Genomic DNA, 25,945 nt, shown 5'->3' with positions numbered 1-25,945 from the left:
GTTGGGACCCTGGCATCTGTAGTTTGTAAAACTCCCCAAGTGATTTCAGTCTGCATGTAAAATTGAAGTCCCCTGTGTTAATCTGTCTTCCCTAAAGAGTGCTTTGTTGTTCAAGATAAAGTAATTGAGAGATTGCCCCCAAAGAGAAACTTTATTTGGGCGTGAACATGAGGTGAGCTGCTGTTTTCTGAGACGTAATTTAGGGGTCCACGCCTTGCCTTATGTTATTGTCTCTTTTGTATTGTTTTGTTAAACCCAGGTATGAAGGCATGCATTTTCTTATTTGTTGCATCTGATAGTCCGATTTTGATGTATTTTCCTCTGTGATTGTAGTTTTTCCATAGGAACTGATCATCTGTAGGGAATGTATGTGGAGTATGGAACTGAGTCTTCTGGGTGACTGGTTTTTTGTTGTTGTTATTTCGGTCGCGCCACGAGGCTTGTGGGATCTTAGTTCCCCGAACCCAGGTCACAGCAGTGAAAGCTCTGAGTCCTAACCACTGGACCACCAGGGAATTCCCTGGGTGGTTGTTGCCTTTGCTAATGTTGGGCCTTAGGAGTTTCACCATTCTGGACCATTTTCTGAGCCTGTGTTTTGATGAAATTGCCAAGAAATAGAAATTAAAGTCTTTTACGTGTGTATACATGTGGAAAAATAGACACAGATACACATGTACTCATACACATTTACACACATACGCAATATTTGAATAGTAAGGAAGAATCCCGAGGATTTAGGGCAGGGAGGGGCCCAGAGAATGGAAGGAACTTGTCCAAGGCCAAGGAGTGATACAAAGTGAATGAAAATCTCAGTCTCCCCACCTACTCCTGGCCTGACTTATCCTCCATTTATAGATGTGTGTGTGTGTGTTGAAGTGTGTCCGGCATGCAGAGGGATTACTTAGCATTTATTTGGAGACTGGGGGGGGTCTCGCCCTGCTTCTGTTCACTTTCTTTCCTGACGTTGTTGGCTGTGGCCTCTCCTGGTCAACTCTAAATTGTATTTGCAGGAGCCAGAAAGCGCTGAGCACACATCAGAGTGTGGGTAGTAGGGCCGTTTCCTAGTTCCCCGGAGCCGTGGACTTGTTTGTGGATCGTGAGCCGCGACTCCCTCTATCCCGCCCTTTCAGAAAGCAAACCGGCAATCAAACAGTAATTGTTTCCTTCTGTGTGGATTTCTCATTCCAAAGACTGCCATGGCAAGTAGGAAGTCGGCTTTTAAAAGAGCAGAGGAACCTGGAATTAGACGTCAGGCCTGCAGTGCAACCGTGGACGTGGTAGCCCTACAGCCCACATTTTCCAGCAAGAGTCCTGACTTCAAATATTTTATTCTGTTGGTTTTATAAACAATCCAAATGCCCTAGAACTTCCACTACGAACCATATTTTCTAAAGTGTTTCTTACTGATGAAAGAAGCACAGAAATCCTTTGTTAGACTCTGTTGCCCCAGTTCTGGTTTGAAAAATATATCACTGTACACATTATGCAAAGAAGACTTTTTTTTTTTTAATGGTGGGGTTTAGAAAGGCAAAAACAGTCCTATTTGGGACATACCAGTTTAGAAAAAGACCCAGTATCCCAGATCTCTGGGGAAATCCAGGTACTCTTCCTCTTAGCTATTCATCCAAGCATATGTACAGACATTCAGTCCAGTTCCCCCTCACCATCTACTGGTCAGGGGGCCTGATAACTATGTTAGCTAACTGTGACAGGGGCTCTGCCCTCAGAGACTTCACAGCCCATAAAGGGAGATGAGATATGGATACACACAGTAATAGATACAAGTCAAAAGTATACCCTCTATATTCTATACCCTCTGACTATGTCAGAGGGTATAGAATCTCCCAACTGGGAAGGTCTAGAAAGATCTCGATTCACTCAGCCTCACCAGACCCCACACAGCATCCCTTCCTCTGCACCCTGTTGAGCAGAGCAAGTCACTAGACCAGCCCGGAGTCAGCATCCACCTCAGGAGGAGGGGAGTAGGATGCCCACACGAGGATGGGATGGACTTTTGGTGGCCATCTGTGCAGTCTACCACATTAACGTAGAAGAGGACAAATGTATTAATATCAGAGCTGAAGACTGGCATCTCACCATTTTAGCGCACATGTCCTTGGTCGTGGGTGAGGTCTAGCTGTGCTTCCCCAGTTGTCTGAAGTTGCGAGCTTCCCTAAGCCAGTCCCAGTGGGCACAGTCATGTGCCTCTCTCATGCCCAAGCCAGGATGAAAGGTGATTTCTGCAAAGTTCATGTTGTGAGTGATTCTGCTGAGGCAGAAGTGGTTCCTCTAGGCTTCTTATCCATCCCTTTTCTCTCCCCTTTCACTAACTTTGCTGTTTATCAGTTCCTTGCCCGTGGCGTCCACCCTTCTTACCAAGGTTCCCGCCTCTCTCTTGTTCCAGGCACTAACACGGGGGGAGATATTAGCGATGGTGCCTGTGAGCCTGGACTGGCCTCCGCGGCTTCCTACATGAACCCCTTCCCGTTGCTCCGTCTCGTCGAGGACTTGAGGCTGGCCCTGGAGACGCTGGAGCATTCTCAGGAGAGAGCAGCCCTCCTGAGCCAGATCCCCGGCCCCACAGCTGCCTACCTAAAGGAGTGGTTCGAGGAGAGCTTGGTGAGTAGGCCCATGGCCTGGGTGGGGAACACGGTCACGGAGCCCCTGGCATGCCACCACCACCTGGGGCTGTTACTTCATCTGTGGACTGTCCAGTCTTTTCTTGCTTCCTGTCCAGATTTGGCCAACCCGCAGTGGGTGGTGGTCCTTCCCAGCAGAAGGGTAGGGCCTGGTCAAGCAGCTTAAGCTCCACAGTCAGCCTGCCTGGGCCCCTCCCGTTGTTCTCCTGAGAAGGGGAAATCCAGGGCCAGAGAAGAGCGAACATGGAAGGTGTTTCCCCCCAGATAGTACATGCACAATTTGCTGTGTTATAATCCCTAGCTGGGGTCTCTATTTTCAGCTGAACCCACCATGCCCCTCGTTTCTTACAACAGACTAGAACCTTGTTTCCTCATCCATCCCGTTATTGCTGCCCCTACTCTTCAGACCACCCTGCCCTAGAAGTCCTTCCTGCCCCTAGAGTGGAACGCAGGTTTCCTGACTCTCCTTCTGCCCTCTCTAGATCAATCCTGCACACCTGCTGGTCTCTAAGGGAAGCAGATGAGTAACCAAAGCTGTAAATTTTGGGCTTTTGTTACCCATCTCCTTCCCTGTGGACACCAGCCAGTCAGCTTTAAAAGACGAGTAATATCTGGGAATGGGTAAGGCAAGGAACCAGTCCATTCTGGAAATGAGCTGGATTGGCACCCAGTCCAGGGCTGGGAAGCCAGAGGGAGCGTGTGATCATTACCTAAGCTGAGTCTGAGGATGAAAGCTGGGCTGCAGTCTTCTAAAGCTAGAATCCAGTGGCTCTGATTCAAACTTGGGAAGTATGCACAGAGATAGGATGACAGGAACAGGACCACTAAATTGGGAGGGGCAGGTTGATGTTGAAAACCACAGACGAAGGAGGTTGAGATCCTCTTTTCTGGAGGCCAAGTCATTTGTGATTAGACGGGTTATATCCCAGATGTCCTAGCTACTCCTGTTCAGGAGTCTGTCAATACAGTCTTATCCCCATGCCTTCCTCTGAGCACCGAAGAATTCTTTATTATATTCATTATATGTGTTGTTCAACATTTTCATTACATAGGTTGTCTGCCTGGAGTTCTGTAGCATACCCATGGGTAGGGAGAATAACAGCCTTTCAAAGATGTCTACATCCTAATGGCCAGAACCTGTGAATAAGTTACTGTATGTGGCAAAGGGGAAGGAAGCAGGTGGAATTAAGGTTGCTAATCAGTTGAGTTTAAAATGGGGAGAGCAGCCTGGATTCTCCAGGTGAGCCCAGTGTAATCACTGGCGTCCTTATAAGTGGAAGGGGCGGCGGAAAACTCAGTGTCTGGTGGATGTGGTCGGGGAAGGAGTCGTCCGCCGCTGCTGCTGGCTTTGAAGGCGGAAGGGCCGAGAACCGAAGGATGCAGGAAGCCGCCAGGAGCTGGAAAACTGGGCTCTCCCCTGGAGCCTCCAGAAGGGAGAGCAGCCCTGCCGGCAGCTTGATTTTAGCCCAGTGAGATTCATTTCAGACTTCTGACCTCCAGAACTATAAGGTAATGACTTTGTGCTTTTGCAAGTCACTAAGTTTGTGGTAATTCGTTACAGTAGCAACCGATAATGCCCAGAGAGGAAGGTGAAGGTTGCCGGATGGGTCTCGGGTAGGCCTGTTACAGGTCAGGTTTGCAAGCTGGCTCCTCATTCCTCCCCCACATGAAGGCGGTTCTTGGGGGTCCTCTCAGACTTGTGCCGATAATGGGACAGAAGTCCCCACCTGCTCCTCCACTCACGCTTTTAACCAGATTGGGAGTTGCTGGGGGATAACTTCGGTAGTTTAGTTCTCCTTCCCACAGCAGAAGGATCCCCCTTTGCTTCGCTAGAGAGGAACTCTCTGGCTGTTACCGTACTTGCAGCTTCATGATGTTGATCCCGGCTTCTCCCCTGTCATGTCTCAGCATCTTCTGCCCACCTCTCTTTGCAGCTGCGGCTTTCTAGCTCACTTTACACCTGGCATGGGCGCCCGTCCCTCCCTGCAGTCCTGCTAAGTACTACTGACTCAGGCTGTAGTGTTTACAGAAAATTTTATGAAGCTTCAAGAAAATGATAGGTCCATAATTCCTCAGTCTGAAACCCTTGGGTCCACATGCATTTTAGAACTCAGAGCTTATTAAACTTTAGAAAGGTGAGACAGTGCATGTGTACTGCACAGCATGCACCATCTCTAGCAGATACAGGGCAGGAAACGCGTGAACATTTCTTCAGCAAAACTTGTGAATATCTGCATGAAGTGGGATAAAGAAAGACTACAAATACATAATTTACAGTGACTGTATTTTTACCTTGTATAGATGTGCTTGAATTTATGGAACCATTTCTCTAATGTTGAATTGAAATTACTTTTAATCTTTCACTAATGATATGGCATTGCTGCACAGACTGTCTAGAAATATTTGTTGTTATATCGAAATATTTTCAGATAGAATCGTGAAAGTAGAATAATAGAGTTAAAGCAGGGTTAACGGACAAAATACAGAATGCTCAGTTAAGTTGGAATTTTAGATAAACAATGAATTTTTAATAAGTATGTTTCATACAGTTTGCTAAGTCTGGCAACTCTGATCAAAGATATTAATCTTTAAGCCTTGTGACACATTTTTCCAAACCACTTTTCAAAAAGATTTTACTCATTTATATTTTCATTGGCAGGGTTTGAGGTATATCCTGATCAACAAGCACTAAGACTGAAAAAATAGCTTTACTAATTTCATAGGAAAAATGGCTTCATTTTAGCTTTGCATTTCTTTGTTTAGTAGGAAGGCTAAATTTTTTTTATTAGCTAATTAGTATTCCGTATTGTCTCCAAACTTTTGGTCTCTTACCCCAATATGAAAAAAATTCCTTCTCCAAATACACATATTCATATATGGAGAATTGTCCTAATATATGTAAATTATAAAACATAGTCCCAGATAGAAAATCCTTTTTAAAGGACAGGTTAAGGAAATAGCTCTAGAGACTTCCCTGGCAGTCCAGTGGTTAAGATTTCACCTTCCAGTGCATGGGGTGCAGGTTCGATCCCTGGTCTGGAAGCTAAGATCCCACATGCTTGGCAGCCAAAAAACAAAACATAAAAACAGAAGCAATATTGTAACGAATTCAATGAAGACTTTAAAAATGGTCCACATCAAAAAAAACTTTAAAAAAGAAAATAGCTCGAATATTTTCTTCACACACCTCCCCACCCCCACCCCTCCAGAGATCACCTTGAGTCCCTTGGGTGTGCCTGCCCTAGTCTGGTCTGTTAATATTTTGTGTTCTCTCACCCCCCACCCCTATTAGGATTTTAGTGTTTTTCTTATGTTTAAATGACTTTTTACTAACCCTTTTCTTTGCGGCATTTCTTTTCCTCACTTTATTTTAAAACGTTATTTATGGTGGTTTTTTGAGGCAAAGACTTTAAAAGGATTGTAACTAATTTTATCGGTCTTTCCTGTTTGAATTTCTTCTTTTCTTTCTAGAAAGGCCCTGCCTGACCTCAGATCAAATAATATTCACCTGTATTCTCTCTCAGTAGGTTTAGTTTGATTTGTATCACATGGTTTACTTGAATTCATCAATCTTTTTAGTGTGTGGCATGAAGTATGGATCTAACTTCTATAATTTACCAAAAGAGATTCTTAAAAAATATTTTTGATCCCAAAGTAGTCGATGTGGTGTTTGGTTTTTGCAAGATGCATGGCAGGAAACAGCTTGCATTCAGACTTGCAGATCTGTTTTGGGGGCTATTTACAGTGGTTGGGGGAATGCTTGCCTTGGAGAGATTTTTCTAAAAGTTGTTGCATTCATAAAACTTTTGGAGTGGTTATGGCCATCAGCAACCTATGAATGGTGTACTTTTAGGGAGGTCAGAAGTTCATATAAACATTCCAAGAAACCAGGGCTGGATGTTTAAGGTTTTGATTCTAGACAGAGACCACCTGTGTGTATTTTAGGTTTCAGAGACCTAAAGTCATTTTACAAGGCACGCACATTCCATAGCAGGTCTTATCTGTGTGGAGATAGAAGCCAAGGCCGTGAAGAAACCCACTGCTGCTCTTTAGATTGGTTTTAGATTGCCTTAGGTTGGTACTTGTAGTTAGAAGATGTTGCTGTACAAGTTCTGGTCTATGGACCAGCAGTTTTGGTATCACTAGCTTGTCTTCAAGAAAAAAAAGAATTTGCCCCATCCACTGAACCATTTCCAGGTGATTCGTATTCACATTAAAGTTTGAAGCACTGCTTTAAACCAGAGACTCGCTTGAATTATTACCAAAAAAAATCCCATGTGACTTAAAATTGGAGCTAACGAGGTAGCTCGAGGGCTCAGGCAGGTAGTCCTAATTCATGGTATCTGTACGTCCCTTGGGTGTTTGTGCTGTTCTCTTTCGTCGTAAACCTCAGTTACTGCTTTGTCATATGCTGGCCTGGCGTGATCCATCCCTGCCTTATGACACCTGTCAGTTGGGATTCTTTCTCAGAAAGTGGCATAAGCAGTAAGGAGTTTTAAATGTCGCTAACGAGATGTCCAGAGGATGGGCGGTCCCAGGGTTAAATCAGTGACTCTGGGATGACCTCAAGGGCTCCAGCTTTTCTTATCTTTCTCCCCACCATCCTCAGGTGTTGGTTCTTTCTCAGGTGTGTCCCCTAACAGTTGCAAGAAGGCTACTGCAGCTCCGGGCAGCCTGTCCTCACACACAGCTATGTCCAGAGGTAGAATATGTCCTCTTTTTATAAAACTGGGAAAGATTTCTCTGAACCCCCCCAGCTTCTCATATGGTCCCAATGGTCAGGACTTGTTCGCATGCGCATACCCTAGCTGCCAGGGAGGCTGGGGAACCAGTGTTGGTGCTTTCACTGATCATAGTGGAAGGGGGGGCGTCTGTCGGGAAGGAACCATGATGGAGGGGGGGAAATAAATGTCCCTTAGGCAGACAGCTCAGGGCGACTGTCACATGTCCTTTAGGTGTGATTTTATTCTTGTTGACTGACAAGTTCTTATTTGCTGTGTGTGTGTGTGTGTGTGTGTGTGTGTGTGTGTGTGTGTGTGTGTGTTAACCCCTGAAGGAAAGAATCTCGTTGGCTTAACTCATAATTTTTGAGCCAAGCCCTCCAGGTCTATGAAGACATGTTAATTGCAAAAGAAACAGAAATTCAAGGTTTTCATTTATGCTCAGCTGTGGTTGGTTTTGGAAGATGCATTGCAGAAAACAGCTTGCTTTAGATTTGCAGATCTGTTTCGGGGTCTGTTTACAATGGTTGGGGGAATGCTTGCCTTGGAGAGATTTTTCTAAAGGTTGTTGCATCGGATTAGCTGCCCTTGGGTCAGGTCTCCACCCAAGGGCCAATAATTAGCTGGCGTGAGAGGGCAGGAATCGTGGTCTCCTGTTACTGTTCAACAGTAACTGTAACTGGGAAAGTCAGTCATAGATACTGGAAGCTGTAGCACACAGAAATAGGGGCTGCTGAAGAGGCCGCAGCGGATGTGGGGAAGCGGTTGGCGGTTCGAGCACACAGCGGACTAGTCCTGGGCCCCCGCCCTTATGTCTTGAACAGTGAGGGAGCTGTGGTCCTAGTGCACCGTGGTCAGAAAGCCCGTGTGCGGGCAGCTGTTTCTTTACAGTGGGGCTGGTTCCTCCTTGCTGGGTGCTGGCCGGGCTGGACACAGATTGGCTGGCAGCAGCAGGGATTCTCGGCCTGGGAATAGTTACAAACAAGCCAGGCTCATCCTAAAGACAAGTGTCCGTGGAACAGAACTGCCCAGGATTCAGTGGTGCTAGGTGGTGGGCAAGCTTCCAGGGCTTTGGGGCCTAAAACAGGGTCCTCCCTTCCTTGGCCCCTAATAGAATGAGGAAAGGTGGGCTTCAGGCCTGGAAGGCATGTGCGGGGCTGTCTAAGCTGGGGTCCCTCTGGGACTTCAATGAAGAAAGGAACAAAGGGCCTTGATTCCCGTTACCCAACCAGGTCTGTTTGCCTGATGCACAGCAGGCCAAATGCTGCGATGCTGTGGTTTACAGCCAAGAGTTTATTCACAAGGCAGCCAAGGGAGAAGACAGGAGAATGTCTCAGATCTGCCTCACTGAAGGCGAGGGGGTTGGAGTGTTTATGGGATAAGAGGGTGGTCTTAGGGGAGAGGTGATTGGAAGTAGGGAAGAAGTGAGGAAATCGGTGTTCTGCGCAGGTGCGTCTGGGTTAATGCTTCTGCATATTCCAGATGGAGGCCCTTAGCATCATCTGAGGGTGGAGTTTTCCAGTCCTTTGATGTCAAAAGGCCATTCATTAGACATCTGCGCAGGCCCAGTTTTAGGGAGACATCTGCGCAGCCCCAGTTTTAGGGTGATGCCATCCAGTCCCTGGCCGGCTCACACTGGGCAGGAGCTGACTCCAAGTTCCTGTAAAACAGCTGGGCTGCATGAAGCTGGGCTGGAATGCAATTAAAGGGAGGAAAACATAGAAAAAAACAAGTGAACTTAATGAAGGCAATTTACAAGCAAAGGGGTTTTAGCAAGCTGTTTTCTTATCTGTTGTTCTATAAGACAAGTTCAATCATTTCTATTATCAGCTTCTGTTACTCTATGGGGCACAGTTTCAGTATCTGAACTCTGGGCTTAGCCTCAGAAAGTTGGTGGAGTGCCAAGGCGCTTCGGATGGGGCTCCTGTATAGGAAAAGTTCCTGGAGACCAAGGCGAGCAGGGATCACGGAGCCTGGCCTGCAGAGAAGCATCAGTGAGGCTGTCCTGTGATAGCAGAAGAGTGTGAGCCGCTTTCATGGTTGGCAGACGGGGCCGAGCTCAGGGTCAGGACTTGTAGACGGTGAAGCTGAGGCCCGGGCTGGAAGGCTGCAGCATCTCTGCTGTGATGGGAATGGAGCTGAGTTCCAGAAAGGGGCCACCTTGTTCCTCTCCCTGCAGGTGCCCCCTAGGCCTGTGGTGACCTGGGGGACGAAGCCCTCAGGGAGAGTGGAGTCCGTAAAGGGCTGGTCAGCCAGCTTCCAATGGGCCCTGCAGGGCTGGGGGAAGTGGGCGGGTGACCCAGGTTCCTGGGAGATGCCCAAGCGATACCAGAGCCGGCAGGGTCTGCAGATGGAGCAGCTCCAGGGCCTGCTCTAATAGTCGGGCGCACACACTCATCATCTGCAAGGCATCAGTCTGTTCCACTGTTTCATTACTTCGGATGTGGGTCAGGGAGATTTTTGGTGAAGACCTGAGGCTTCGGGGGCTGAAGGTGAAGTCTGAAGAAAGGCAGGTAAACCCAGCAGCCGCGGAGCGTGGGCACGTCAGGGCAGAGCCCGGGCTCCAGGGCGGGGGGGCTTGGCAGAGACGCTCCAGAGGGGCTGTTCTCTGTGCCGCCCTCTGGGAGCAGCGTTCGTGGAGTCGGTGTGGCCTCCCAGAGGGCCCATGCTCTCCTCAGCCAGGGTGCAGGTGTCCTGGTCAGCGTGCTTGGGCAGGTGGAGGGGAGCAAACCAGGGTGAGGCGATGTGGAATGAGGCAAAAGGCCGGCTGTCTGCCACTCGCATGTGGCCACGGGTGAACCTCTTTTCCCTCTGGGACTCAGTTTCCCTACTGGAAATGAGAGCTGGTCTGACAGTCCGTCTGCAGGATCCGGCCACGCATTCCAGTCCTGCAGTTTAAAGGCTATAGAGCGGCCCCCTGGTAGCCACCAGCCCCTGCCTTCCTCAGTCTAGACATTTAGGTTTGCAAAGGGGAGACAGGTTAGGGAGCCCCTCTAGGCACAGCTGCCCCGTGTCGGGGCTCGGCCGAGGCCGCCATCTCCGGAGCCGTGAAATGGGAGACCCTGAATCGGCAGCTTCCTCTGGGCCTGGCTGTAAGGGAAGTAAGGCCCCTCTGGGGTGTGTGCTGACCTGTGTCAGTCTGTCCGTCAGATGTTCGCGTGCTCTCAGCTACCTTCTTAACCAGTCTCTCCAGAAACAAAAAGCCCAGCCCAGGAGGGTGCACGGCCACCCCCGTTGTCAGCGCAGCCGCCGTGTCACAGATGGCGGCTCCTTCAGCTCCCGGCGCTCCGACGTTCCCGCTAGGTTCAGCCTGCAGTCTTTCATTCCGGCCAGAGAAGCAAATCTGCTCACCGTATTAAAAAGCCAGAGGAGTTACAAAAAAAAAAAAGGTGGGGGGGTGGGGAGAAGCTGTTTTACGAATTATAAACCGTGAGCTTGAGTTTCTTGTGCCCTGCGATTCGTCTCTGTTCTCCGCTCAGGGCCAGGAGCAAGAGATGGGTGGGGTATTTATGTGGCAAACATGTTCATTTTGAAAAGTCACAGACGGGAGTTTTATAGGAAAATCTTGGCTTTCTGGATGTTAGAAAAGGGGAAATTTGGTGATTGTTTTTCAAAAAAAGAGATAAGTGAAGCCTATGTGAGCCCATTTCCAGTGCGTGTTTCTTGCCCTCCCCACTATAGGTGTGAACTTGAGAGCTCAAGAGTTGTAGGTGTCAGCGCGCTCTTTCCTGTGCTTCTCTCCCAAGGGACTCCTGCTAGGCTGGTGTGCTGGTTGTGGGGAGGCTCTTTGTCCCTGTGCAATACTGGAAGAAGCCACTAGGTGGGAGTCAGGGACAAATGCTGGAAAGTCTAAAAGCCCAAGGAAGAAGGTATGGGCTTTTTGTGAGAAAATAGCTGCCTCCCCCGACCCCCTCCCAACGCTTAGAGGACATAAGTTCCTCTCATTAATGAGGCCGCTGGACAGTGTACCTGAGTCAGCTGGCAAAAAGAATTATTTTCCTTGGAACCCAGTGGATAAAGGGTAGGCCCGGGAGGCCTCAACTGTTTGTGGTGGGGGAAGGAGACCAGAGGGATGAGGGCCCATCCTGGGAGTGTAGACTTGACCTTCTATTGTCAAAGACGAGAAGATCTCTCCAAACACTTTTTTTTTTTTTTTTTTTTTTGCGGTATGTGGCCTCTCACTGTCGTGGCCTCTCCCGTTGTGGAGCACAGGCTCTGGACGCTCAGGCTCAGCGGCCATGGCTCACGGGCCCAGCCGCTCCGCGGCATGTGGGATCTTCCCGGACCAGTGCACGAACCCGTGTCCCCTGCATCGGCAGGCAGAGTCTCAACCACTGCGCCACCAGGGAAGCCCTCCAAACACCTTTTAATTCCAGTGCCTTTTGCTGGTGCGCTATTAATTAGGGTGGCCTCCATTTCCTGACCCTGCGTCTGTCAGGCCCTGCCCTAGAGAAGTCTCCTGTACCTTGGGGGATTTTGAATACGTTTTTTTCCTGTCACAGCACCGCAGATTGGGGGCTTTCAGCCACTGCAAACTTAGCAGTTTTAATTTTCCTGGATTTTGGGTTTCTCTCCCTGCCGTCCAAGTAAATTGTACCTTACTAAATTCCAGAGATCTGGCTTCTTTCAGACTTGACTTGAGACTGTTTCAGTCCCTCAGAACCAATGTTTATAAATGATCAAGAATGTGCAAACACTGGTGAAAGAGCAGATAAATCCTTCCCCACTAAATCTCCTGCTTCAGGCCCAGGGGGCGTGGTGGGCAATGTTGCCTGGTTAGCATGATCTGAGGTCTGAGCATGTGGACACCCCCTCAACCCTCCGCCCGCAAAGAGGGCTTGCCGGCACACCACCGGGCCTCCTTCCCTTTCAGGCACCCGCTAGCAGGTAGGGAGGCTCCAGAAGAGTCCCACCTCCAGGCAGGACTGCTCAGTACACTGGGCTGCAAGACCTTCCGAAAGTAGTCTCCTAACCTCTTACTCCTCAGATATGGTCCTGAGACCAGCAAGATGAGCATCGCTTGGAAGCCTGTTCGCGATGCACAGTCTCGGGCCCCATTCCCAACCTGCTGGGTCCGAATCTGCATTTTCACAAGAAAGCCCTCTAGCCCTGGCGATGCACTAAAGATAGAGAAGCAGCATCCTCCCCCCGGGGTCAGCAGTCTATGGCCTGTACCTGGCCTGCTGCCTATTTCTTATTCCTTGTGAGCTAAGCATAATTTTTCTGTGTTTCAGTGATTGAGAAATCCCAAGAAGACAATTTTCTGATGTGAACATGATATAAAACTTGAATCTTAGCGTTCACCAAAAAAAGTGGAGCTGGAACACAGCTACCCTTACTGCTTTCCACATTGGCCGTGGCCGCTTTTGCGCTACGAATGGGAGTCGACTGTCACAAACCATATGGCCCACAAAGCCTAAATCATTTGCCATCTGGCCCTTTACGGGCAGTGTGCCGCCCCTTCTGCTAACTCGTTTTGGAGGTGGGTCTTCGTGCTTGGACACCCTGGGGACCTGGGCTGCGGTGGCCAGGATGCCTGTTTCACAAGCAGGACTTACTTGCCAGCCCCGAGGAGCAGTGACCTCAGGCTAGCTCTTCCCTCTCCTCCCCTTCCTCTTCCAAGAGGCAGGCCCACGGTGCAGCGCACCTGTTGAAGGGCACAAGCCCGTCTGACTTACTAGGTCCGTCCTGACACCTGTCACCGTGGCCCAGAGGCCAAGGCTCAGGGCTGCACTGGAGCTCAGGATGCCAGTGAGAGGTCAGCGGAATAGCACGTGACCCCTTCTCGGTCCACAGTGGTGCCCAGTTAGATGCTGCTGACTCCTGGCCGCTGGCAGGAGGAGGAGAATCTCAGGAACTCCATCCCCAGTCATTCCCACGCATACATGGGATTCCGGCCAGATAAGTGACTTTCTTGGGTTCCCCTCCTGGACCCAGGGATAAGGAGGAGGGCAGTCTATATGAGTTCCCCTGGCCACTCTGGCCTCTCAGCTGTGCCTTTGCTCCCCAAATGCTCAGTTGCCTGCCCTTTGCCGTCAGCTGGCTGCCTCGTGTTCCAGTAGTGAGTTGAGTCTGGTCGACGTGAGTTGCTTTGGGGAAGGCTCCGAGGGCCACAGGGTCACTGTAATGACTCCTATTGATGTATACTATGTGGTTCCTGAAAACGTCTCTCCTTAGTGATGGATCCAGGGAGTCCCCGAGAGTCTCTCTACCTCACAGGGTGGTGCTATAGAAGTAGGACCGCCCCCATCCTGCCTTAATAAGGGCAGCCTGAATCTTTCTGAGTAACTACTTAGACCAGATAAAATCCAGGCTTTCCATCTTTTGGGAGTCATGGATCATTTTGATGACCTGAGGAAAACTATTTCAGAGAAATAGTGCTTTCTATACATTTTATGAACGTACTCAAGGGCCTGTCTGACCCTCCGAAGCCCGTCTGTGGCCCGCGGTGAGGAGCCCCTGGCTGGGGTGGCCTTCGGAGTGAGGGGCTGCAGCCATGGCTTTGCTTCTAGGCCTTTGGAGTGCTGTCTCGTGGATTCCGAGTTGAAGTGCAGTATACTTAGGGGTTTCAGGAAAAAAAAAGCCTGAGGTAAGAATTGCTACTTGAGGATACGGTAAAAATATGCCAAGAATTTAGCTGCAGCTTGTCTCCATTCCCTCCCTCCCTCCCTCCCTCCTTTGCCTTTCTCCCCTCCTCGCTCCCCACCCCCGTTCATCACACAGGAGTTGAGCTAATAGATGAAGCTGGCTCTGTCTTGTCTTCTCTGAGTCGAGCATCTTTACCCTGGGGAAACTCGTTTTCTCCACATAGTTTCAGGTTTATCTTTCCAGTCTCACCATTTGAGCCTCACTCTTTCACGCGGAGAACGTTCAGGTTCTTACGGTGTGCTAGGAATCGTGCTAGGCGTGGAGATCAGAGCTGTGAATCAGGGCTCACACATGTGCTCCCGTCTGGTGAAGTGGTCAGACGTGTAAACAGGTGTGGTTCAGTGCCACAGGGCAGGTGGTGACACGGGGCGGGGGGGTGGGGGGGGAGGTGGGGGTGGGGGGGGAGGTGGTGGTGGTGCCGGGAAGCCAGCTTCCCCAGAGGCAGGTCGGAGTCAGCGAGGCTGAGAGGCAGCCATGTTGCCGCCTGGTCCCCCTCTTTCCTCCTCTCACACCAGAACCTACCAGCGGACACTGATCCCCCCGCCAAGGGTGGGCAGACCTCTCCCCATACAGCCCCCAGATCAGCTGTCTTGCCTCTTCCTCCCCAGAGCCCCAGGAACACCTTTATCACGTACCGTGTGGAGGTTCTTTACCCAGGGCGAGAAGTTGGTTTCAGTTGCCTTGGATGCTGGGCAGATGTGTGCTGACCAAATGAATTCTTCATTGGACTTTCCCAGGTTTTTAGAAAAAAGTAAAATGGCCTACCCACCCCTGCAGCCTTAGAGACCTTGACTAACGCATCCTATCCTAGTTCTGGGTAGGGAACCTTGGCGGGTGAGGCCCGGGCTGTACTCTGGAACTGGGCCAGAGACCAGAAGAAGGCTCTAGAGCTCAGGGCATGGGCAGCTGAGCCTGCTTTTCCTTTCTGGCCTCTGATCTGGGTGTGTCTCCAGGAATTTACTCCTCCCCTCGTGCCAGCTGCTGGCCACAGCCCTCCTCCTGCCGCCTCTGTGTTCTGTGTGGGCTGGGCCAGCCTGCCGGGGACCGTGTGTTTTCTGCCTTGTCCTCGGGCCCTGCTTCTGGGCTATGGACAGCGTAGATGCCGTGCTGAGCAGCATGCCAACACCCAGCAGAGCCCTCTCTTCAGGTGGGAGCTCCAGGAAACCCCCTGGTGACCCCCAAGGGCGCCGGGAAGGCCCACGCAGTCACAAGATGTGTGTCTGCAAGTCATTTCAGGCAGCAGAGCTCAGAGCCCTTGCGTGTAACCACAGTTCCCATTGCACCCACATCAAAGACTGCTTTCATAACCAGTCAGAGCCGAGGGCCACACGTTGAGGGCTGGGCAAGGGAGAAAAGCTGTTTTTAGGGGAGCTCTCAGAGGAGGCGGGAATGTGAGGAAGTGGGGGGCAGCCTGTGGGGAATGCTGGACAGACCACCCTGGCAAGCCAGCATGTGACCTGCCAGGAAGAAGGCAGATGCAGCTCCCCATCTCCTCAGCCTGCTGCCTTCCCGAGGCTCCCACCCAGAGTGCTCCCTAGATCTCACGGACACACGTGAGGTGGCCTCACCTGGCTTGTGAAGCAGCTAGTCTGGGCTGGGGACAGCCAGCGAGGCGGGCGCTTGACAGAAGCTCTGCCCCGTCTGTTCCCGTGCAGAATGCGGCCCTGGGGAGCCCTGTGGTGACGGCTGGCAGCAGAGGTCTCCCAGGCTGCAGCACCGGATGGCGCCCCCAGTGCCCAGGACGGCAAACCCCCAGCAGGGCCAAGAACCCAGACTGGAGCTGCTTCTGAATTTGTTCTTATTTGGAAACGACTGGCTTCCCTCAGGGCACAGCCCGACACCAGCCTGGAGGAAGAGGGGTAGGCGTGGGCTGCTGGGTGGGAGTCAGGCTGTGTGTGGGAACCAGCAGTTCCTCCAAGAGCAGCGCTTATTTTTAGTCTCTCCCCAGTCCCAAATAAACTGAGAGCAGCTGGGAGCCTGTGGGTAAATGCAGAGTGGAGCTGAGACAGGAAACCGGGGTCTCTCCCTAATGAGTTCCAGCCACTCCAGAAGGGGGAAGCCAGACGAGGAATTTTCTTCGGGACTGCTTCCCTCTGGCAGGCTCTGGTATTATCACCGAAAAGAATGTTCCCGTGTGTGTGTGGGTGGGGGTGTGTGTGTGTGTGTGTGTTTACAATTCCTGGCCAAGTCTGTCTCCCCGCCGCCACCCTTCTGCTAGGTTCCCCTGCTCTACAAGCTCTGTGTCCCTGAGCTGGTGCCTGTGTGTGTCCGGGGGGGTGGGAGGTGGATACAGGAGCAGCACGGTCTGGTCTGAGCCACTGTGTCTCTGAAACTGTTTAGGGAAAGGCTGCCGGACGCAGGCCAGGGGACTTGGGGAAATTTGAACACAGCTTGACGTTCCTGAGGGGGAGGGGGCAGAAGCAAGGAAGAGGAGAGAATTTGGTCTCTGGCCAGAAAAAGGGCTTTTTCAACCAAGGAATCTAACTGCTGACATGGGTACCCAGCATGGATGGGGACATTGATGTTTACAAGCATTTCGCGTGGCTGAAGAGGGTAAGTGACTGGCTGCTTTGTCTGGGTCTCCGTGGAGATGAGTGAGGGGAGAGACACTGTGTGTGTGTGTGTGCGGGCGCGCGCGTGCATGTGCGTGTGCGTGTGTGGAGGGGGGAGGTGTTTGTCCGGCGAAGCCCTGTCGTGGCCAAGTTCTCCATGAGAATCTAATTATAGACACTAGGGGAGAAAACAGTCAGCTGTCTTTGTTTCTCCTCTGACATTCTAGTGAATGAGCCTCTGTGCAGAAAGGCAAGAATGAAGTGAGGAGAGTTCGTTATTTTAACTTGAGCACGTGAACGGTTGGAAGCTGCAGACACCGTGACCAGAAGAAGGTGCCCAGCACTTCTGGTGTGAGGATGCGGAGAGGCCGCTGCCTTTCAAACGCACTGGGTTCAGAAGTTGCTGGGCTTCTGCTCTGCTCGGAAGTCATCTGGTGTGGAGATTAGTCAGTGTGCTGTCAGCCAAAAGAGCCGCTGCGTTGCGGGGGGGAGGCTCTCGGAAGTCCTCTTCTGCGTGTTTCTCAGAGGCCAAGGGCTGGCGTTGCAAGTCGTTCCTGCCGACTCTGTAGGGGTTGAGCGTGAGAGTGTGGGGTGAGTGCTGGGGGCTGGAGTAGCGTCCGCACTCACAGAACCCAGGCTCACTCTTCTGTCACCATCTTTGAACTGCAAGGATGGGTATCCATCTATTTTCACACTGAGGCTGAATGTTTTCAGGGGGAGGAAGGGCAAAAGCAGCTGACAGATAAGAGACCTGACCTTGTAACTGTAGAACAGGAGGGACAGGAAGTGTCCGGCTCAGAAGGTCCCCGACCCCAGCGCCCCAACCCTGGGCCTGCTTTGGCATGTGCCCTCTGCACTTCTCACTCTGCAAATATTTATCAAGTTCTGGGTACTGGGTGTCCAGTGGTGAGCACAAAGTAGAACCAGTCTCTGCTCTTGTGGATCTCCCATCTACCGCTTGGGAGATGCCAGTTAAATAGTCCCAGGAAATAAGCCTGAAATTTACAAGTTGATAAATACAGCCAAGAAGGGGAACTGTTGGTAGCTATCATCAAGGGCTGTTACTGATTGAGAAGGAGTAGTCAGGGGCCCTCTTTGAGGAAGTAACACTTCATTGAAAACTGAAGAAGTAGGAGTGAGTCAGGTGGAAAATGGGGTGAAGAACACGTCTGAGCGCGGTGATGTTTAGGAGCTAGGGGTGGGTTCCGGATCACACAGGACACGGAAGTCCACAGTGAGGGTTGTGGGTGACGTCGTTTGTATAATGGGAGACTTGTAGTAGGGAAGTGGCATGAGATACGTTGGGGGATCTAATTTGTGTTTTATGAAAATTACTCTAGCTGTGATATGGTGTATGGTAAGCTGTGTCACGAAAAGTGAGGCAAATTGAACCAAATTAGCTCGAGGGCTTGTTGGGATCAACTAGTACAAACCCCTCATTTAAAAAAGCCCAAGAGGGGGGCTTCCCTGGTGGCGCAGTGGTTGAGAGTCCGCCTGCCGATGCAGGGGACACGGGTTCGTGCCCCGGTCCGGGAAGATCCCACATGCCGCGGAGCGGCTGGGCCCGTGAGCCATGTGCGTCCGGAGCCTGTGCTCCACAACGGGAAAGGCCACAGCAGTGAGAGGCCCACGTACCGCAAAAAAAAGAGAAAAAAAGCCCAAGAAAAGCTAGGAACCTCGTGGCTATTAGTGTTATGGCTATAAGTGGTGCAGCCTGATCTTGAACCCTGCTCTCTGTCTCCCAGTCCAGTTCTCTTTCCTCATTTCTATGGCCAAGTAGGTAGAAAATTATGGGTTTGGAACCCAGCAGAAATCCTGTTTGTGCTCAGCCCCATCCCGGCTTTGGGATGGGGGCATTGCAGTCACCAGAGAGCATGCTGAGGTGACCAGACATTTTGGTAAAGGTTCACATCCATTGTCTTAAGAATTGAAAAAGCCTCATTGAAAAGGTTTTGGAGGAAATAGGTGAGAAGTGCAGTTCCCATCACTTACTCTTTATTTTCTTGTATCCAACTGAAGCTTTTTAACCAGGAGGCCTTAACAGCCGCGATGTGCCTGGGATTGTAGGTGCCATGTCCCAGCCGCTGGGACAGAGGTTGTACCTTGTGCAGAAGTTCTGTCTGGAGGAATTAATTCTGCATGCGAGGCAATGTGAGGAGGTTCTTTCAGTCCTGAGACCCAGGCTGTGAGCTCTGACTCTTGGATGGTGGGAAGTCTGCTGGGCGAAGCTCGAAGTGAGGAGACTTCAAACCCCCTGGGAAAGACTCATAGCAAAACATTTTTCTTCTACTTTTAAGGAGCATTAAACACACACACACACAGTATTGGATATGTCATAGGCAGTATAATCAGTATCTTTCCTATTCTCTACCTGAAACACAACTGCCAGACTCTTCTTTTTAAAATCCCCTTTAAAAAAAAAAATTCCGGGCTTCCCTGGTGGTACAGTGGTTGAGAGTCCGCCTGCTGATGCAGGGGACACGGGTTCGTGCCCCGGTCGGGGAAGATCCCACGTGCTGCAGAGCGACTGGGCCATTGAGCCATGGCCGCTGAGCCTGCGCGTCTGGAGCCTGTGCTCCGCAACGGGAGAGGCCACAACAGTGAGAGGCCCGTGTACCACAAGTAAATAAATAAATAAAAATCCCTTTTCATCCTTTGACCCTGGTCGTAAGCCCCAGGATTTGCCCTTAGTCTGGACGAGAAAGCGGAGGCTTTTCTGCCTGCTTGGCTTTTAAGACTTTTTTTTTTTTTTTTTTTTTTTTTGTGGTACGCGGGCCTCTCACTGTCGTGGCCTCTCCCGTTGCGGAGCACAGGCTCCGGACGCGCAGGCTCAGCAGCCATGGCTCACGGGCCCAGCTAACCCGCGGCATGTGGGATCTTCACGGACTGGGGCACGAACCCGCATCCCCTGCATCGGCAGGCGGACTCTCAACCACTGTGCCACCAGGGAAGCCCTAAGACATTTTTTTAACCTGGCCTCAACTTATCTTTTTAGTTTCATCATTTATATCTATTTATATTTGTTTTAATTTCATCTCTTTATCTCTGACGAGCTCCCACGTGTGGTCCCTGCCTTTTCTGAGCTTCTACCTCCATGTCCTCCTCCTAATTCCCACCCACTTCATCTGACTCCATCCGGGCTCTCCTTTTCCATCAGTCCTTTGCTGACCTCCTCCCTCTATTGCATGCAGTGGACTCCAGCCTGGGTGCCCAGCACTTTCCATCTGCCTGGCTCACCCACCCCCTTCCCACGTGCTTCCTCAAGCTGGGGTGGCTTGGAGAGCAGGTTTCTCTTAGCCCAGGTTTTTGAAGGTGGAAACATGCTGCTTCTTTCATGTTCCCACACACGGGGTGGTTCCAGCAGAAGAGGTGCCTGGATGAGGTGTGACCTGGTAGGAGGCTGGGAGCCCTTGTCCTTGGACCAGTCCAAGAGGTCAATGCCTCGGAGCAAGACAGTCTTTGAATTTTGGGACAGTAAGGGGAGATGCCTATGGCTAAGAAGGCCCAAAGCTAGAGGGGAAGCATTTGGTGAGAAAAGAGACATTGTCTTGTGGCCTTTGGAGGACGGGATACTGCGTACTGTTTTAGCTAAGAACATGCAGTTTGAAGTAAAGCCTGGGTTGGGCTCTTGGCTTTGCCACACTTACTAGCTATGTGATCGTAGGCATATTATCTCAAATCCTGGATTTCTTCATCTATAAAATAAGGTAATAGTGCCAGCCACATACAGGTTTTATGAGGATCAAGTAAGATAATGTATGTTAAATGCTTAGCAGAGAACCATGCACGTAGGAACATTCAATAAAAGTTAACTGCTCTTGGCCATTACCAGGAAGGAGGATATTGAAAGAGGAACAGATGGGACCAGTTTGCTTCTCTCCTAGGAGTGCATCTTAGGCCGTCATTCCTTCAGCTTAGGCCCCTTTCCACATTCCAGGTCAAGGTCTCAAAGTAAAGACCGGCAGGAGACAGCTGGGACCTGGCCCACCATGAGTAGCCAGAGGCCCCAGGGGCTGCTGAGAGAAGGCTGACCAGGGCTGGTCCTCCAATGCCTTCCCCGACAGACAGATCCCTGGGACAAGGTAATCTCCTACCACAAGCATCCAGAGGGTCTCCGCCCCTCAGCTCTTTGGTTCCTGACTGACTCACAAACAGCTCACACCTGCCCTGCTTTGAGATCAGTGGCTCCAACCCACATAGTCCTGAAAGAGCCTCTCAAAATAGCAACAAAGCAGGGTCTGTGGAGTCCGCCCGCTGCCCTCTGAGCAGGAGTTTATTTTCCCAGGAACAGAAGTCCCAGCGCTGTCAGCATCTTCACACTGCTGCTGGCTTCTAGGACTCTGCGTCGGAGCCAAACTCCAAACCGAAGTCACAACCCCGTCCACCCCACCCCCAGCCCCTAAGAAAAAAACAAAAACGGAATCATCATGGCTCCCCCATGCAATTGGCTTGGGTTCTGTAGTACACAGTATGGGATGAACTCAAACTGCTAATGTGAGACTTTATTCTGTGTCATCTGGTGCTCAAACGGTTGATCCAGTAGCCTGGCCACTTGGGCCAGGAGAGCTGCAAAGACATCCTGGCCCCAGACATTGACTTGCCTTGTACTCAAGTCAGAGTGCAGTTAAAGTTGAAGTAGGCAGCGGCTTCTGTGAAAGCTGCTCCCACTGGCTGAGAACGCGGATCCTGTATCCAACTCCTTGGGTTCGTATCTCAGCTCTGTGTGACCTTGGACAATTGATTTACTCTCCCTGGGGCTCAATTTTCTTGATTGTAAAATATGGATAAATAATTCAGTGTATGTAAAGTGCTTAGAAAACGCTTCATAGATGTTATGGTGACGATGACCTTGGTCACAACTGACAGCCTCTGGTTACTCTAGAGCCATGCACCCAAACTTGATTCTGGGCACAGAGATTTTTCAAGACCAGGAGGAGGATGATAGTGGGTATGGTTACTCAAGGGTTCTAGCTGTCCGCATTTTCCTAAGGGTACATCCCATCTTTAGCCAATGCACCCAAAATGTCCACCCATCATATTCCCCAGCATAATTTAGGAGCTAGAATTTTGCCATCTGTGACTCCTGTCTGCCAGCTATTCGGAGAGGCCCTCACGCCTCTTTCCCAGCAGGGTTTAGCAAAGGGGCATCATACCAGGGTCATTTGCTGAATAGCTTGGGCGGGTGCTCCGGAGCAGCACAGCCATTGGTAGTTCCATGAACTGGCATCGGCACTTGGGGGGCGGGGGTGTCCCTTGACTCATCCCTGCATTCTTCCCTCCCCCATCCCTGTATCAGCTCTTTCACACTTTTCCATTTGTCTCCAACCTTGTACTCCCCTCTCAACTGATGTCACCACCTACTTCATTGAAAAAAATTAGCCACACATAGATGAACTTCTCATCTTCCCTCCCCACCACCACAAAAGGTAACAGTGTTCACAGCCATCATTTTTCTTTTTTTAAAAGGAATATGAAAAGCATATTTTTTATATATAAATTTATTTTTGGCTGCTTTAAGTCTTCATTGCTGCATGTGGGCTTTCTCTAGTTGCTGCGAGCGGGGGCTACTCTTTGCTGTGGTGCGTGGGTTTCTCATTGCGGTGGCTTCTTTTGTTGCGGAGCACAGGCTCTAGGCGCGTGGGCTTCAGTAGTTGTGGCACGCGGGCTCAGTAGTTGTGGCTCATGGGCTCTAGAGCACAGGCTCAGTAGTTGTGGCGCACAGGCTTAGTTGCTCCGTGGCATGTGGGATCTTCCCAGACCAGGGCTCGAACCCATGTCCCCTGCATTGGCAGGAGGATTCTTATCCACTGCGCCCCCAGGGAAGTCCCCACAGCCATCATTTTTCAACTTCCTTTGGTTTCATGGGTCAGGAGTCCCTTCTCTCCACCAAGGCTATCCCAGTATCCTGTCCTCCTGATCCAGTGCTATTCCACGTCCTGGTGTTCTCCGATTGTTTCTTCTCTTTACTCTGCCCTGCCTCCTTGTCCCATGTCCTTGGCAGAAAACGCTTCTCCTTGATTCTTAGAGAAAAACAAAACTGTCTCTGACTATGTACTTTGTCTCTCCATGCTGCCTTATAGAACTTACCCTCCTTTCACCATCAGGAATCTTGAAATCAAGAGCAGGCTAAAAACAACATCTCTACTCCTTCCTGGTCACTCCCAAACCCACTTCACATTGGCTTTGTCCCTAAGAAAGCTTTCGAAGTCCTTCTATAATGTTCTTATTGCCTCTACTTCCCAAGCAACGTTTCCCATCCATTTTCCGTGGAATTCATTCCCATTTGGGCATCTTGTAGGTTTAATGAAATTCTTGTGACCAAAGGACCAGCTCCTCTCTTTGGCCCTTACCTAATCCCACATTTTCCACCTGTGGATCTTTCTCTTATGCTATTTGATTGATGAAATGCCTGGACCTTCTATCTCAGGAGCCAAGATGCATCAGGCCGTTTACTTCTAATGCCTCCAGGTGAGCTGAAACAGTCACAGTTGCTCCCCCATCCCCAACTCTGGCACCTGATGCTGCCCCTCTGTCTCCGACAGGTATTTTTAAGAATCATGAGTCAGTGTGTCTCTTGGAGTTGGCAAGATGAGGAAAGAGCACCACTCAAAGAGCCTCCTGTTTTTCCTCTGCTCCTGGCTTTAATATGCTCCCTTCACAAGATACTAGCACACTTGTAAATACCACTTCTCCTACAGTCAAGTGCTGTAGGTTCCTTACGCATCCAGCCACCTGATCAAGAGAATTCAGCAAGGACTAAGCTTATGCAAGGCTATGATCTTGGAACAAGATCTTGGTGAATCCAGTGCATTTCTCTCACCTCCAAATCCTGCTTCCCAGGATGATCAGTTAGGAGCCTTCATGTGCATCACACCAGCCCCTTGGTTGGAAAGCTTATAGATAGACTGTCAAGATATTCTTTGTTTTCTGTGTTAGTTCTGGGAAACCAGAATATCTGAAGGGTGGCGATCGTGGCTTCATGGATAGCCTATCTGTATCAGGAGGACTCTTTCCAAAGATGCTGTTCTCTATTCTTCTGGGGGAATTCCTTCATAGCTTTCAAGACTCAGTCTTTCAAGTGGGGACTCCACTGTAAAGCCTCTCCTCTCCCTTGAAGGCATAATCGATTCGTCCCTCCCCTATGCCACTGCTGCTGGCTTACACACAACTAACTCTATTACTCAGCCATAAAAAGAAACGAAACTGAGCTATTTGTAATGAGGTGGATGGACCTAGAGTCTGTCATACAGAGTGAAGTAAGTCAGAACGAGAAAGACAAATACTGTATGCTAACAAATATATATATGGAATTTAAGAAAAAAATGTCATGAAGAACCTAGGGGTAAGACAGGAGTGGAGACACAGACCTACTGGAGAATGGACTTGAGGATAAGGGGATGGGGAGGGGTGAGCTGTGACAAAGCGAGAGAGAGGCATGGACATATAATACACTACCAAATGTAAGGTAGATAGCTAGTGGGAAGCAGCCGCATAGCACAGGGATATCAGCTCGGTGACCGCCTGGAGGGGTGGGATAGGAGGGTGGGGGGGAGGGAGACGCAAGAGGGAAGAGACATGGGAACTATATGTACGTGTATAACTGATTCACTTTGTTATAAAGCAGAAACTAACACACCATTGTAAAGCAATTATACTCCAATAAAGATGTAAAAAAAAAAAAACAAAGCTAACTCTATTACAGTACTTATCACGTCTCGGTGTAAGACTACAGAGCTCTTTCAAGGCAGGGACTGCCTAGCACAGGGAGTGGCACCTAGTAGGTGTTCAGGAATAGGTAATTGAATGAAGCATAATTATGTGAACGTTGGTTGACCAAGCTATTTAATTTGCTATTCATGAAATTTGCTTTGCTCGTCCCTGATAGTGATCATTTGATAGTGACAACCCCACCAGTGACACTTAGCCTCCCCTTATATATAATTGCAAGTAAGAGAGGTGGAGGGCATAAGGAGGTCAAGGTCAGGATAGGATCTCTCTCTTGTTGGGCTCCTGGTAGCTGAGGACCTGACTGTACTCTACTCACGCTGCATTTTGAAGAAACTTCTTTAACTCTGTGCCAGAGGTAGTGGATGGGCTTGGCTATTTCTTGTTGGGAAAAAGTGGTTTTATAATAACTGCCAGAAAGGCCTTAAATTCCTTAACCAAAACATCTAGGAGAAGTTTTCCTTTTTACAAGCACCTGCTTGCATTCATTCTGCTTGATTCCTTTGGTGATGGGTAACCTGAGCCATGTAATAGAAATTGTAGCTTCTATGATCCACTTCTTTAGTTTTTTGGTCCTTATTTTTTCAGGTCTACATTTTCCAAGTTTCTCAAAAGCTTGTTGTGTGAGTGGTGGTCCTGAGCTTGAAGTATAGCCTTAGTGACTTTGACATCTCCCCTGTGCTTGGCAGCTATGGCTCTCTTGAGGTGGGTTTTCTGGATTTGATATGATCCCCTTGACGGGGAGCTGCCTCACAGGGGAGCTGACTTCCTTAGGCTTTTCCCACACTCCGTGCTCGCATACCAACTGACACCGCCACGCGACCTCTCCTCCACACCACTTGTTTGTTCTGGAACCAGCTCTTTCCCCGTGTTCAGTGTAGTGCCATGCTGTCAGCAGGTCCCGTGGGACATTGCCCTCACCCAGCATCCCCGAGAGTGTACCAGAGCACACCTGGGGGGCACACAGAGGCCGGCAGAGGCCAGCCAGGCTGTGAAGGAGTCAGACTCCTGGGGATTCTGCACGGCCCCCATCCGTGCCACCAAGCACCCCCTCCAGAACTCTGCGGAGACCTAATGTGGCCGTCCCTTTGCCAAGCTACAGTGGAAGGACCAGGCCAAGAGCGAGCAAGCATCGTGGAAGCTGACCAGCCACTAGAGTCAGAGGGTGATGGCTCTGAGGGGGCTGCTGGGGGCGTGGGCACAGCTCAGCTGCAAAGCTCATGTTTAACCTAAATTTGACCTGACTTTCAGATTGGAACAGAAAGAAAAATGCAAGTGTTTATGATTAGTCATTATTAGCTATTGAAATTTTCACTGTGCTCATTATAAACTGTGTTCCTGTAGATGCAACTCCAAACATGGGCATCTTTTCAGAGACGATGGAAAGTGAACAGGTTCGAAGCTGTGCACCGCAGGCATGATTCCAGGGCTCTTAGCTAACAATGGGTTCTGTGTTGTCCCTTAGGCACTTTTTTCTTTCCAGCCCGAAAGTATTTTGGTTATTGTTCCTTTGGGTTGTTTGTTCAGATCTTTAGATACTTCATAGGTGTCCTAATGAGAAATGTTGCCTTCTTTTGTTTTGCACAAAAAGAATGAGTTTATTAAAGCTGTCGGTGCAAGGGAAGAGCTGTATCTTAACTGCATTTTGGTCTTTTAGTTT

At 50.0% G+C, this 25,945-nt stretch overlaps 1 protein-coding gene across 3 annotated transcripts in view; it reads left to right on the top strand.

Moving 5' to 3' along the window:
• The window catches only part of PPFIBP2 (PPFIA binding protein 2), a 149,842-nt gene that overhangs the window by 48,235 nt on the left and 75,662 nt on the right, over positions 1-25,945 (top strand). For 2 of the 3 annotated variants that reach the window (XM_079930567.1, XM_079930566.1), the window contains one exon: positions 2,405-2,619. In XM_079930567.1, the coding sequence (XP_079786693.1) occupies positions 2,405-2,619 (215 nt within the window). Of the gene's footprint in view, positions 1-2,404; positions 2,620-16,354; positions 16,562-25,945 lie in introns of those variants that run through there. The other variant, XM_079930565.1, reaches the window with a different exon arrangement.

The sequence above is a fragment of the Stenella coeruleoalba genome (genome assembly GCF_951394435.1).
Source record: "Stenella coeruleoalba genome assembly, chromosome: 8".
Taxonomy (NCBI): domain Eukaryota; kingdom Metazoa; phylum Chordata; class Mammalia; order Artiodactyla; family Delphinidae; genus Stenella; species Stenella coeruleoalba.
Note: the sequence above shows the minus strand (reverse complement) of the source record. Positions and strands in the feature narration are given on the sequence as shown.